Source organism: Oncorhynchus keta, unplaced genomic scaffold, assembly GCF_023373465.1.
Source record: "Oncorhynchus keta strain PuntledgeMale-10-30-2019 unplaced genomic scaffold, Oket_V2 Un_contig_19911_pilon_pilon, whole genome shotgun sequence".
Taxonomy (NCBI): domain Eukaryota; kingdom Metazoa; phylum Chordata; class Actinopteri; order Salmoniformes; family Salmonidae; genus Oncorhynchus; species Oncorhynchus keta.
In genome coordinates, this window is record NW_026281728.1 from 9,498 (window position 1) to 24,543 (window position 15,046).

At 44.1% G+C, this 15,046-nt stretch overlaps 1 protein-coding gene across 1 annotated transcript; it reads right to left on the reverse strand.

Moving 5' to 3' along the window:
* Positions 1-1,895: 1,895 nt before the first annotated feature.
* Positions 1,896-13,454, reverse strand: LOC127920559 (uncharacterized). Its single transcript, XM_052504626.1, has 2 exons — positions 12,268-13,454; positions 1,896-1,962 (listed from the first exon to the last, which is right to left on the reverse strand). Exon 1 carries the CDS (start codon positions 13,443-13,445, stop codon positions 12,342-12,344), a length of 1,104 nt encoding a protein of 367 aa, XP_052360586.1. The 5' UTR covers positions 13,446-13,454; the 3' UTR covers positions 1,896-1,962; positions 12,268-12,341.
* Positions 13,455-15,046: the final 1,592 nt, after the last annotated feature.

The window sequence follows — 15,046 nt, forward strand, 5'->3', positions numbered from 1 at the left end:
AACTCACTGTTCCGAGGCCAGTTAACCCACTGTTCCTAGACCAGTTAACCCACTGTTCCTAGGCCAGTTAACCCACTGTTCCTAGACCAGATAACCCACAGTTCCTAGACCAGTTAACCCACTGTTCCTAGACCAGTTAACTCACTGTTCCTAGACCAGTTAACCCACTGTTCCTAGACCAGATAACCCACAGTTCCTAGACCAGTTAACCCACTGTTCCTAGACCAGTTAACTCACTGTTCCTAGACCAGTTAACTCACTGTTCCTAGACCAGTTAACCCACTGTTCCTAGACCAGTTAACCCACTGTTCCTAGACCAGTTAACCCACAGTTCCTAGACCAGTTAACCCACAGTTCCTAGACCAGTTAACCCACTGTTCCTAGACCAGTTAACCCACTGTTCCTAGACCAGTTAACCCACTGTTCCTAGACCAGTTAACCCACTGTTCCTAGACCAGTTAACCCACTGTTCCTAGACCAGTTAACCCACTGTTCCTAGACCAGTTAACCCACAGTTCCTAGACCAGTTAACCCACAGTTCCTAGACCAGTTAACCCACAGTTCCTAGACCAGTTAACCCACAGTTCCTAGACCAGTTAACCCACAGTTCCTAGACCAGTTAACCCACTGTTCCTAGACCCGTTAACCCACTGTTCCTAGACCAGTTAACCCACTGTTCCTAAACCAGTTAACCCACAGTTCCTAGACCAGTTAACCCACAGTTCCTAGACCAGTTAACCCACAGTTCCTAGACCAGTTAACCCACAGTTCCTAGGCCAGTTAACCCACTGTTCGGGGACCAGTTAACCCACAGTTCCTAGGCCAGTTAACCCACTGTTCCTAGACCAGTTAACCCACTGTTCCTAGACCAGTTAACCCACTGTTCCTAGACCAGTTAACCCACAGTTCCTAGACCAGTTAACCCACTGTTCCTAGACCAGTTAACCCACTGTTCCTAGACCAGTTAACCCACTGTTCCTAGACCCGTTAACCCACTGTTCCTAGACCAGTTAACCCACTGTTCCTAAACCAGTTAACCCACTGTTCCTAGGCCAGTTAACCCACAGTTCCTAGACCAGTTAACCCACTGTTCCTAGACCAGTTAACTCACTGTTCCTAGACCAGTTAACTCACTGTTCCTAGACCAGTTAACCCACTGTTCCTAGACCAGTTAACCCACTGTTCCTAGACCAGTTAACCCACAGTTCCTAGACCAGTTAACCCACTGTTCCTAGACCAGTTAACCCACTGTTCCTAGACCAGTTAACCCACTGTTCCTAGACCAGTTAACCCACTGTTCCTAGACCCGTTAACCCACTGTTCCTAGACCAGTTAACCCACTGTTCCTAAACCAGTTAACCCACTGTTCCTATGCCAGTTAACCCACAGCTCCTAGACCAGTTAACCCACTGTTCCTAGACCAGTTAACTCACTGTTCCTAGACCAGTTAACTCACTGTTCCTAGACCAGTTAACCCACTGTTCCTAGACCAGTTAACCCACTGTTCCTAGACCAGTTAACCCACAGTTCCTAGACCAGTTAACCCACTGTTCCTAGACCAGTTAACCCACTGTTCCTAGACCAGTTAACCCACTGTTCCTAGACCAGTTAACCCACTGTTCCTAGACCAGTTAACCCACAGTTCCTAGACCAGTTAACCCACTGTTCCTAGACCAGTTAACCCACAGTTCCTAGACCAGTTAACCCACAGTTCCTAGACCAGTTAACCCACTGTTCCTAGACCAGTTAACCCATAGTTCCTAGACCAGTTAACCCACAGTTCCTAGACTAGTTAACCCACAGTTCCTAGACCAGTTAACCCACAGTTCCTAGACCAGTTCCATTACCTGTTGTGGTAGTTTATCCACCCTACTTTCTACTTCTACTAAGAGGTAGTTGTGTTGTAAGGTAGAAACTCACCTAACTGGTCTTGGTGGGTCTTCCTGGGTATCCTGGTTTCACCTAAACAGACAGTTATCAACACTTTACAACATGGTTCAATCAGAGATACAGTTATCAACACTTTACAACATGGTTCAATCAGAGATACAGTTATCAACACTTTACAACATGGTTCAATCAGAGATACAGTTATCAACACTTTACAACATGGTTCAATCAGAGATACAGTTATCAACACTTTATGACATGGTTCAATCAGAGCTACAGTTATCAACACTTTACAACATGGTTCAATCAGAGATACAGTTATCAACACTTTACAACATGGTTCAATCAGAGATACAGTTATCAACACTTTACAACATGGTTCAATCAGAGATACAGTTATCAACACTTTATAACATGGTTCAATCAGAGATACAGTTATCAACACTTTACAACATGGTTCAATCAGAGATACAGTTATCAACACTTTACAACCTGGTTCAATCAGAGATACAGTTATCAACACTTTATAACATGGTTCAATCAGAGATACAGTTATCAACACTTTACAACCTGGTTCAATCAGAGATACAGTTATCAACACTTTATAACATGGTTCAATCAGAGATACAGTTATCAACACTTTACAACCTGGTTCAATCAGAGATACAGTTATCAACACTTTACAACATGGTTCAATCAGAGATACAGTTATCAACACTTTACAACATGGTTCAATCAGAGCCACAGTTATCAACACTTTACAACCTGGTTCAATCAGAGATACAGTTATCAACACTTTATAACATGGTTCAATCAGAGATACAGTTATCAACACTTTACAACCTGGTTCAATCAGAGATACAGTTATCAACACTTTACAACATGGTTCAATCAGAGATACAGTTATCAACACTTTACAACATGGTTCAATCAGAGATACAGTTATCAACACTTTACAACATGGTTCAATCAGAGATACAGTTATCAACACTTTACAACATGGTTCAATCAGAGATACAGTTATCAACACTTTACAACATGGTTCAATCAGAGATACAGTTATCAACACTTTACAACATGGTTCAATCAGAGATACAGTTATCAACACTTCACAACATGGTTCAATCAGAGCTACAGTTATCAACACTTTAAACATGGTTCAATCAGAGATACAGTTATCAACACTTTACAACATGGTTCAATCAGAGATACAGTTATCAACACTTTACAACATGGTTCAATCAGAGCTACAGTTATCAACACTTTACAACATGGTTCAATCAGAGCTACAGTTATCAACACTTTAAACATGGTTCAATCAGAGATACAGTTATCAACACTTTACAACATGGTTCAATCAGAGATACAGTTATCAACACTTTACAACATGGTTCAATCAGAGCTACAGTTATCAACACTTTAAACATTTTTTTTATTTTTTTTATTTCACCTTTATTTAACCAGGTAGGCTAGTTGAGAACAAGTTCTCATTTGCAACTGCGACCTGGCCAAGATAAAGCATAGCAGTGTGAACAGACAACACAGAGTTACACATGGAGTAAACAATTAGCAAGTCAATAACACAGTAGAAAAAAATGGGCAGTCTATATACAATGTGTGCAAAAGGCATGAGGAGGTAGGTGAATAATACAATTTTGCAGATTAACACTGGAGTGATAAATGATCAGATGGGCATGTACAGGTAGAGATATTGGTGTGCAAAAGAGCAGAAAAGTAAATAAATAAAAACAGTATAAAAACAGTATGGGAATGAGGTAGGTGAAAAAGGGTGAGCTATTTACCTATAGACCACATATGTCAGAGTCAAGGCCCGCGGGCCACATCCGGCCCGCGAGAAGGTTTTTTACGGCCCCTGGGATGATCTTGATTTATTATTAGAACCGGCCCGCAGACCGCAGCAAGCCGGCAGCCCGCAGATCTTTTACACGCACCAATACTACATTTCCCACAATGCAACGGTGACGCACCGAGCAGTAGGCTGCTTCATTTCAATATTTATTGGCACAGCAGTTGTCAGCATCACAGTAAAATTAACTTTCAGATACCCATCAAAAATGGCAAAACGGAAGGTGGACACTGAGAACCGGGGTTTCAAACAAGGTGGGAGTCGGAGTATTTGTTCACGGAGGTAGCTGGAAAACCTGTGTGTCTTCTGTGTGGAGAAAGTGTGGCGGTACTGAAAGAGTATAATCTGAGACGACATTATGAAACGAAACACGCAGACAAAAACAAGAATATGGACATGGAACAAAGGCTACAAAAGGCAGAGGAATTAAAACGAGGCCTCAAATCTCGACAGGCTCTGTTCAAAAAAGCCAAATCACAAGGCCAGGCTGCTGTCAAGGCCAGTTTTATTTTGGCAGAAGAGATCGCTAAATCAGCCCGGCCATTTACGGAGGGGATTTCATCAAAAACTGCATGATTAAAGTTTGTGACGAAGTTTGCCCAGAAAAAAGGCAACTCTTTTTAAATGTGAGTCTGAGCAGAAACACCATTGCCGAGAGAGTAGACCAGTTGTCCATCAATCTAAAAGAGCAGCTTGTGAAAAAGGGAAAAGATTTCATTGCATATTCCTTGGCTGTGGATGAGAGCACCGACATTTCTGACATTGCCCAGTTGTCAATTTTCATCCGCGGAGTGGACTCCAGCCTAAGCGTGACAGAGGAGTTTTTGGCTTTACGTCCTATGCATGGCACAACTACGGGGCATGATTTGTATGAAGAGGTGTCAAGATGTGTAAATGAGATGGAGCTGCCTTGGGAAAAACTCGTGGGTTTGACAACCGACGGAGCACCTGCGATGTGTGGACACAGGAGCGGACTGGTGGCGAAGATACGGGGAAAAGATGCAAGAGGAAAACGCGACAGGTGAGCTGACAGCTTATCATTGTATCATACACCAGGAAGCGTTGTGCGGTAAAGCCTTGAAAATGGAGCATGTAATGAGCATCATCACGCGCACAGTTAACTTTATCAGAGCCAAAGGTTTGAATCACCGCCAGTTCAAGGCATTTCTGACGGAGTTAGAAACGGAGCATGGTGATGTGCCTTATCACACAGAGGTGCGATGGCTAAGCCAGGGAAAGGTGCTTCAAAGATGTTTCGAGCTTCGTGAGGAGATTTGTCTGTTCTTGGACAGCAAAGGGAAAGACACAACACAACTCCGAGACGAAATGTTTCTGTGTGAAATGGCTTTTCTGTGTGACATTACGAGTCATCTGAATGCAATGAACTTGCAGCTGCAGGGTCGGGATCGTGTCATCTCTGATATGTACAGTACAGTGAAGGCATTTAAAACCAAACTGACTCTGTGGGAGACGCAGATGCGGAAAGAAAATTTGAGCCACTTTCCCAGCTGCCAGACCATGAAAGAGAAGCTCTCTACCAGTGCGTTCCCGAGCGCACAGTTGGCTGATAAAATAGGTATGCTTGCCGCTGACTTTCGACGCCGATTTGCTGACTTTGAAGCACAAAAAGCAGGTTGGAACTGCTCGGTAACCCATTTGCTGTTGACGTGGAAAGCTCACCACCAAACCTCCAAATGGAGTTGATTGACCTCCAATGCAATGATGCACTGAGGGCAAAATATGCGGCAGTGGGTGCTGCGGAGTTCGCCCGTTTCCTCCCCCGACACAATGCCCCAGCTGCGCATCCAGGCTGCTCAAACGTTGTCTATGTTTGGCAGCACATACCTGTGTGAACAACTGTTTTCTTTGATGAACTTGAACAAAACATCACACAGAAGTCGACTTACTGCTGAACACCTCCACTCAATTCTGAGGATTTCCTCAGCTCAGAGCCTTACCCCGAACATTGATGAACTTGTGGAAAAGATGGGACACCACCAAGTATCACCCTCAACCTCAAACAAGTGAACATTACTGTGCAATCACATATTTAGAGTTTTTACTCAGTTCAAGTTTAAAAGTTAAAGTTTAATATTTGTTTTCACTGCATGTTACTTCTCCTTAAACAAAGTGTTGTTTTTGATTAATAGATTTTTGCACTTTATTTTATTGTATTTCAATCCAATTATATTTTAAAAATATTTCAGTTGAGTGGATGATAGAAAATTGCTATTATTGTTTTTTTCTTTGAAGTAAATTTAGCCACTTTTGCTAAAATAGAAAATATAGGCTACTGATGGTGCCTTGAATACCGGTTTCTTTCATTTAATGTTCATGTTATGGGGATTTTTATATAAAGGAAATTTGTCTTTTGTGTCTGTTGAAAATTAAAGATTACTGACAGAGCCATAAGAAAATATTGCTTTATTTATCTGATCATATTGGAATATATTTGTTAGGTTTTCAGTAGGTTCAATTAGGTTCACTAGACTATATGCGTCATTTAAAAAATTTTCAATGAACATTCGAACAGTCCGGCCCTCGGCTTGTAGCTAAATTTTTTATTTGGCCCTCCGTCCATTTGACTTTGACACCCCTGCTATAGACTATGTACAGCTGCAGCGATCGGTTAGCTGCTCGGATAGCTGATGTTTGAAGTTGGTGAGGGAGATAAAAGTCTCCAACTTCAGCGATTTTTGCAATTCGTTCCAGTCACAGGCAGCAGAGTACTGGAACGAAAGGCGGCCAAATGAGGTGTTGGCTTTAGGGATGATCAGTGAGATACACCTGCTGGAGCGCGTGCTACGGATGGGTGTTGCCATCGTGACCAGTGAACTGAGATAAGGCGGAGCTTTACCTAGCATGGACTTGTAGATGACCTGGAGCCAGTGGGTCTGGCGACGAATATGTAGTGAGGGCCAGCCGACTAGAGCATACAAGTCGCAGTGGTGGGTGGTATAAGGTGCTTTAGTGACAAAACGGATGGCACTGTGATAGACTGCATCCAGTTTGCTGAGTAGAGTGTTGGAAGCCATTTTGTAGATGACATCGCCGAAGTCGAGGATCGGTAGGATAGTCAGTTTTACTAGGTAAGCTTGGCAGCGTGAGTGAAGGAGGCTTTGTTGCGGAATAGAAAGCCGACTCTGGATTTGATTTTTGATTGGAGATGTTTGATGTGAGTCTGGAAGGAGAGTTTGCAGTCTAGCCAGACACCTAGGTACTTATAGATGTCCACATATTCAAGGTTGGAACCATCCAGGGTGGTGATGCTAGTCGGGCATGCGGGTGCAGGCAGCGATCGGTTGAAAAGCATGCATTTGGTTTTACTCGCGTTTAAGAGCAGTTGGAGGCCACGGAAGGAGTGCTGTATGGCATTGAAGCTCGTTTGGAGGTTTGATAGCACAGTGTCCAATGACGGGCCGAAAGTATATAGAATGGTGTCGTCTGCGTAGAGGTGGATCAGGGAATCGCCCGCAGCAAGAGCAACATCATTGATATATACAGAGAAAGAGTCGGCCCGAGAATTGAACCCTGTGGCACCCCCATAGAGACTGCCAGAGGACCGGACAGCATGCCCTCTGATTTGACACACTGAACTCTGTCTGCAAAGTAATTGGTGAACCAGGCAAGGCAGTCATCCGAAAACCGAGGCTGTTGAGTCTGCCGATAAGAATTTGGTGATTGACAGAGTCGAAAGCCTTGGCGAGGTCGATGAAGACGGCTGCACAGTACTGTCTTTTATCGATGGCGGTTATGATATCATTTAGTACCTTGAGTGTGGCTGAGGTGCACCCGTGACCGGCTCGGAAACCAGATTGCACAGCTGGAGAAGGTACGGTGGGATTCGAGATGGTCAGTGACCTGTTTGTTGACTTGGCTTTCGAAGACCTTAGATAGGCAGGGCAGGATGGATATAGGTCTATAGCAGTTTGGGTCCAGGGTGTCTCCCCCTTTGAAGAGGGGGATGACTGCGGCAGCTTTCCAATCCTTAGGGATCTCAGACGATATGAAAGAGAGGTTGAACAGGCTGGTAATAGGAGTTGCGACAATGGCGGCAGATAGTTTCAGAAATAGCGGGTCCAGATTGTCAAGCCCAGCTGATTTGTACGGGTCCAGGTTTTGCAGCTCTTTCAGAACATCTGCTATCTGGATTTGGGTAAAGGAGAACCTGGAGAGGCTTGGGTGAGGAACTACGGGGGGCGGAGCTGTTGGCCGAGGTTGGAGTAGCCAGGCGGAAGGCATGGCCAGCCGTTGAGAAGTGCTTATTGAAGTTTTCGATAATCATGAATTTATCGGTGGAGACCGTGTTTCTAGCCTCAGTGCAGTGGGCAGCTGGGAGGAGGTGCTCTTGTTCTCCATGGACTTCACAGTGTCCCAGAACTTTTTGGAGTTGGAGCTACAGGATGCAAACTTCTGCCTGAAGAAGCTGGCCTTAGCTTTCCTGACTGACTGCGTGTATTGGTTCCTGACTTCCCTGAACAGTTGCATATCACGGGGCTATTCGATGCTATTGCAGTCCGCCACAGGATGTTTTTGTGCTGGTCGAGGGCAGTCAGGTCTGGAGTGAACCAAGGGCTGTATCTGTTCTTGGTTCTGCATTTTTGAACGGAGCATGCTTATCCAAAATGGTGAGGAAGTTACTTTTAAAGAATGACCAGGCATCCTCAACTGACGGGATGAGGTCAATGTCCTTCCAGGATACACGGGCCAGGTCGATTAGAAAGGCCTGCTCACAGAAGTGTTTTAGGAGCGTTTGACAGTGATGAGGGGTGGTCGTTTGACTGCGGCTCCGTGGCGGATACAGGCGATGAGGCAGTGATCGCTGAGATCCTGGTTGAAGACAGCGGAGGTATATTTGGAGGGCCAGTTGGTCAGGATGACGTCTATGAGGGTGCCCTTGTTTACAGAGTTAGGGTTGTACCTGGTGGGTTCCTTGATGATTTGCGTGAGATTGAGGGCATCTAGCTTAGATTGTAGGACTGCCGGGGTGTTAAGCATATCCCAGTTTAGGTCACCTAACAGAACAAACTCTGAAGCTAGATGGGGGGCGATCAATTCACAAATGGTGTCCAGGGCACAGCTGGGAGCTGACGGGGGTCGGTAGCAGGCGGCAACAGTGAGAGACTTGTTTCTGGAGAGAGTAATTTTCAAAATTAGTAGTTCAAACTGTTTGGGTATGGACCTGGAAAGTATGACATTACTTTGCAGGCTATCTCTGCAGTAGACTGCGACTCCGCCCCTTTGGCAGTTCTATCTTGACGGAAGATGTTATAGTTGGGTATGGAAATCTCTGAATTTTGGTGGCCTTCCTGAGCCAGGATTCAGACACGGCAAGGACATCAGGGTTAGCAGAGTGTGCTAAAGCAGTGAGTAAAACAAACTTAGGGAGGAGGCTTCTGATGTTGACATGCATAAAACCAAGACTTTTCGATCACAGAAGTCAACAAATGAGGGTACCTGGGGACATGCAGGGCCTGGGTTTACCTCCACATCACCCGCGGAACAGAGAAGGAGTAGTATGAGGGTGCGGCTAAAGGCTATCAAAACTGGTCGCCTAGAGCGTTGGGGGCAGAGGATAAGAGGAGCAGGTTTCTGGGCATGGTAGAATATATTCAGGGCATAATGCGCAGACAGGGGTATAGTGGGGTGCGGGTACAGCGGAGGTAAGCCCAGGCACTGGGTGATGATGAGAGGTTGTATCTCTGGACATGCTGGTTGTAATGGGTGAGGTCACCGCATGTGGGGGGTGGGACAAAGGAGGTAACAGGGGTATGCAGAGTGGATCTAGGGGCTCCATTGTGAACTAAAACAATGATAACTAACCTGAACAACAGTATACAAGGCATATTGACATTTGGGAGAGACATACAGCGAGGCATACAGTAATCACAGGTGTTGAATTGGGAAAGCTAGCTAAAAACAGTAGGCGAGGCTAATCAGCTAGCACAACAAACAGCAGGTAAAATGGCGTTGACTAGGCAACTGGGCCGACAGATAAAACAAACAAGCAGAATGGAGTACCGTGATTAATGGACAGTCCAGCGTGCGCCAGCTATGTAGCCAAGAGATCAGTGTCCAGGGGGCAGCGGTGGATGGGCAGGGAAGCTGGGCTGGCGAGTGTTATCCAGGTTTTTTTTTTTTTTTTTAACTAACAATGACTAAATAGCTTGTAGCTAGTTAGCTGGTTAGCGTCTGGAGGTTCTTGAGTGTGTCATAAAAATAAAATTAAAATTAAAAGTGATAGCGATTCCGTATCACAGTGGGTGAGGCAGGTTTCCGGAAGGTATAAACAAAATAAAAATCAAAGAGAGATAGAAAGTAAATGGGTTCAGAGTGTTAGGGATGCAGTGAGTCAGATGGTTAGCAGGCCTGTGCTAACAAGCTAACAGTTCGTAGGCCCGGGCTAGACAAGCTAGCCGTTAGCAGGCCGAATTAGCAAGCAGGGAGATAGCGAGGGCTAGAGAGCTAACCTTTGGGGGACGTCGCGATGGGGTGAGTCTGTTTATTCCTCTTCTTGCGGTGATATCGACAGACCGGTCGTGGGCCCGGGTAATTGTAGCCCAGGAGTATGCTACAGGAGCTCTAGTACGCTGGGTGAGCTGGAGACACAGCGTTTCAGAAAGCTTGCGGGCCTTGGCCAGCAGATGGATCTTTGGCGATGTCGCAATGAAAAAGCCTGTTGAAACCACCTCGGACGATTATGTCGGCGGACCAGTCGTGATGGATCGGCGAGGCTCCGTGTCGGCAGTAAAGGGTCCAGGCCAATTGGCAAAAGAGGTATTGTTGGGCCTCTTCGGCTAGTCGGGAGATGGGCTTAGCTCAAGGCTAACTGTAGCTTGTTTTGGGACAGAGACGTTAGCCAGGAGTAGCCACTCGGATTGCAGCTAGCTAGTTGCGATGATCCGGTGTAAAGGTTCAGAGCTTGCGGTAGGAATCCGGAGATGTGGTAGAGAAAGAGCAGTCTGATATGCTCTGGGTTGATGTCGCTGGTGTCCTAGTTAGCTTAGAAGACCGCTAGCAATGGCTAACTGAGTACGAGCTAGTAGCTAGTTAGCTGGCTAGCTTCTGATGGTGGTTCCGGTTCTAAAGTAAAGTATAGAAAAAGCAGATCCGTACCACATTGGGTGATGCGGGTTGCAGGAGAGTATATTCAGCTCTAGTTTGAAAGTGAGATTAAAATATGTACGAAATATATACAGAAAAAAACCGAAGAAAACTATATTTACACTAGACAGGACGGGACAAGACAAAACACACGTCCGACTGCTACGTCATCTTGGAATATCATTATCAGAACATATCAGAACATGGTTCAATCAGAGCTACAGTTATCAACACTTTACAACATGGTTCAATCAGAGATACAGTTATCAACACTTTACAACATGGATCAATCAGAGCTACAGTTATCAACACTTTACAACATGGTTCAATCAGAGCTACAGTTATCAACACTTTACAACATGATTCAATCAGAGCTACAGTTATCAACACTTTACAACATGGTTCAATCAGAGATACAGTTATCAACACTTTAAACATGGTTCAATCAGAGATACAGTTATCAACACTTTATAACATGGATCAATCAGAGATACAGTTACCAACACTTTACAACATGGTTCAATCAGAGCTACAGTTATCAACACTTTACAACATGGTTCAATCAGAGCTACAGTTATCAACACTTTACAACATGGTTCAATCAGAGATACAGTTATCAACACTTTACAACATGGTTCAATCAGAGAAACAGTTATCAACACTTTACAACATGACTCAGTCAGAGCTACAGTTATCAAGACTTTACAACATGGTTCAATCAGAGCTACAGTTATCAACACTTTAAAACATGACTCAGTCAGAGCTAGTGTTATCAACACTTTAAAACATGACTCAGTCAGAGCTACTGTTATCAACACTTTACAACATGGTTCAATCAGAGATACAGTTATCAACACTTTACAACATGACTCAGTCAGAGCTACAGTTATCAAGACTTTGCAACATGGTTCAATCAGAGCTACTGTTATCAACACTTTACAACATGGTTCAATCAGAGATACAGTTATCAACACTTTACAACATGGTTCAATCAGAGATACAGTTATCAACACTTTAAAACATGACTCAGTCAGAGCTAGTGTTATCAACACTTTAAAACATGACTCAGTCAGAGCTACAGTTATCAACACTTTAAAACATGACTCAGTCAGAGCTAGTTTTATCAACACTTTAAAACATGACTCAGTCAGAGCTAGTTTTATCAACACTTTATAACATGACTCAGTCAGAGCTAGTGTTATCAACACTTTAAAACATGACTCAGTCAGAGCTACTGTTATCAACACTTTACAACATGGTTCAATCAGAGATACAGTTATCAACACTTTACAACATGACTCAGTCAGAGCTACTGCAGTATTGTCAGTCATTGTGATATAATACTTCTGATTTACAACAGGTATTCTGTTGGAATGAGGTGATCCTGTATAAACTCAGGATCTCACCTTGAGTCCTGCTCCTGCAGCCTTTCACCAGCAGTATGATGGTCACCAGCAGGTAGGGAGACCCCACCAGTAGACTACACAGCAGCCTGGGTAGAGACATGGACAACACTGGGACTGCTGGAGATGGAATGGGTGGAGACATGGACAACAGTGGGACTGCTGGAGATGGAATGGGTGGAGACATGGACAACAGTGGGACTGCTGGAGATGGAATGGGTGGAGACATGGACAACAGTGGGACTGCTGGAGATGGAATGGGTGGAGACATGGACAACACTGGGACTGCTGGAGATGGAATGGGTGGGGACATGGACAACAGTGGGACTGCTGGAGATGGAATGGGTGAAGACATGGACAACAGTGGGACTGCTGGAGATGGAATGGGTGGAGACATGGACAACAGTGGGACTGCTGGAGATGGAATGGGTGGAGACATGGACAACACTGGGACTGCTGGAGATGGAATGGGTGGAGACATGGACAACACTGGGACTGCTGGAGATGGAATGGGTGGAGACATGGACAACACTGGGACTGCTGGAGATGGAATGGGTGGAGACATGGACAACACTGGGACTGCTGGAGATGGAATGGGTGGAGACATGGACAACACTGGGACTGCTGGAGATGGAATGGGTGGAGACATGGACAACAGTGGGACTGCTGGAGATGGAATGGGTGGAGACATGGACAACAGTGGGACTGCTGGAGATGGAATGGGTGGAGACATGGACAACAGTGGGACTGCTGGAGATGGAATGGGTGGAGACATGGACAACAGTGGGACTGCTGGAGATGGAATGGGTGGAGACATGGACAACAGTGGGACTGCTGGAGATGGAATGGGTGGAGACATGGACAACACTGGGACTGCTGGAGATGGAATGGGTGGAGACATGGACAACAGTGGGACTGCTGGAGATGGAATGGGTGGAGACATGGACAACACTGGGACTGCTGGAGATGGAATGGGTGGAGACATGGACAACAGTGGGACTGCTGGAGATGGAATGGGTGGAGACATGGACAACAGTGGGACTGCTGGAGATGGAATGGGTGGAGACATGGACAACAGTGGGACTGCTGGAGATGGAATGGGAGATGGACCTGCAGTTGGAGAAAAAAGGACAACTGGAGAGAGAGATGAAAGAAAATACACAGTATATGTTCATGTTCATAATTTATCATGTTCAGTATATTTCATGTTATTCTATATTTTCATGTTATTCTGTTTATAATGTTCAGTATATTTCATGTTATTCTGTTCATAATGTTTAGTATATTTTCATGTTATTCTGTTTATAATGTTCAGTATATTTCATGTTATTCTGTTCATAATGTTCAGTATATTTCATGTTATTCTGTTCATAATGTTCAGTATATTTTCATGTTATTCTGTTCATAATGTTCAGTATATTTCATGTTATTCTGTTAATAATGTTCAGTATATTTCATGTTATTCTGTTTATAATGTTCAGTATATTTCATGTTATTCTGTTCATAATGTTCAGTATATTTTCATGTTATTCTGTTTATAATGTTCAGTATATTTCATGTTATTCTGTTCATAATGTTCAGTATATTTCATGTTATTCTGTTTATAATGTTCAGTATATTTCATGTTATTCTGTTCATAATGTTCAGTATATTTTTATGTTATTCTGTTTATAATGTTCAGTATATTTTCATGTTATTCTGTTTATAATGTTCAGTATATTTCATGTTAGGTGTTTACCCGTGGTTGTTGTTTTAGGTGTTTACCCGTGATTTGTTGTTTTAGGTGTTTACCCCGTGGTTGTTGTTTTAGGTGTTTACCCGTGGTTGTTGTTTTAGGTGTTTACCCGTGGTTGTTGTTTTAGGTGTTTACCCGTGGTTGTTGTTTTAGGTGTTTACCCGTGGTTGTTGTTTTAGGTGTTTACCCTGTGGTTGTTGTTTTAGGTGTTTACCCTGTGGTTGTTGTTTTAGGTGTTTACCCGTGGTTGTTGTTTTAGGTGTTTACCCTGTGGTTGTTGTTTTAGGTGTTTACCCGTGGTTGTTGTTTTAGGTGTTTACCCGTGGTTGTTGTTTTAGGTGTTTACCCTGTGGTTGTTGTTTTAGGTGTTTACCCGTGGTTGTTGTTTTAGGTGTTTACCCCGTGGTTGTTGTTTTAGGTGTTTACCCCGTGGTTGTTGTTTTAGGTGTTTACCTGTGGTTGTTGTTTTAGGTGTTTACCCGTGGTTGTTGTTTTAGGTGTTTACCCCGTGGTTGTTGTTTTAGGTGTTTACCCGTGATTTGTTGTTTTAGGTGTTTACCCGTGGTTGTTGTTTTAGGTGTTTACCCTGTGGTTGTTGTTTTAGGTGTTTACCCCGTGGTTGTTGTTTTAGGTGTTTACCCGTGATTTGTTGTTTTAGGTGTTTACCCTGTGGTTGTCTTATGCCTCTCCCTAATGCCTTGCCTACTACAGTAATGCCTTGCCTACTACTGTAATGCCTTGCCTACTACAGTAATGCCTTGCCTACTACTGTAATGCCTTGCCTACTACTGTAATGCCTTGCCTACTACTGTAATGCCTTGCCTACTACTGTAATGCCTTGCCTACTACTGTAATGCCTTGCCTACTACTGTAATGCCTTGCCTACTACAGTAATGCCTTGCCTACTACTGTAATGCCTTGCCTACTACTGTAATGCCTTGCCTACTACTGTAATGCCTTGCCTACTACTGTAATGCCTTGCCTACTACTGTAATGCCTTGCCTACTACTGTAATGCCTTGCCTACTACTGTAATGCCTTGCCTACT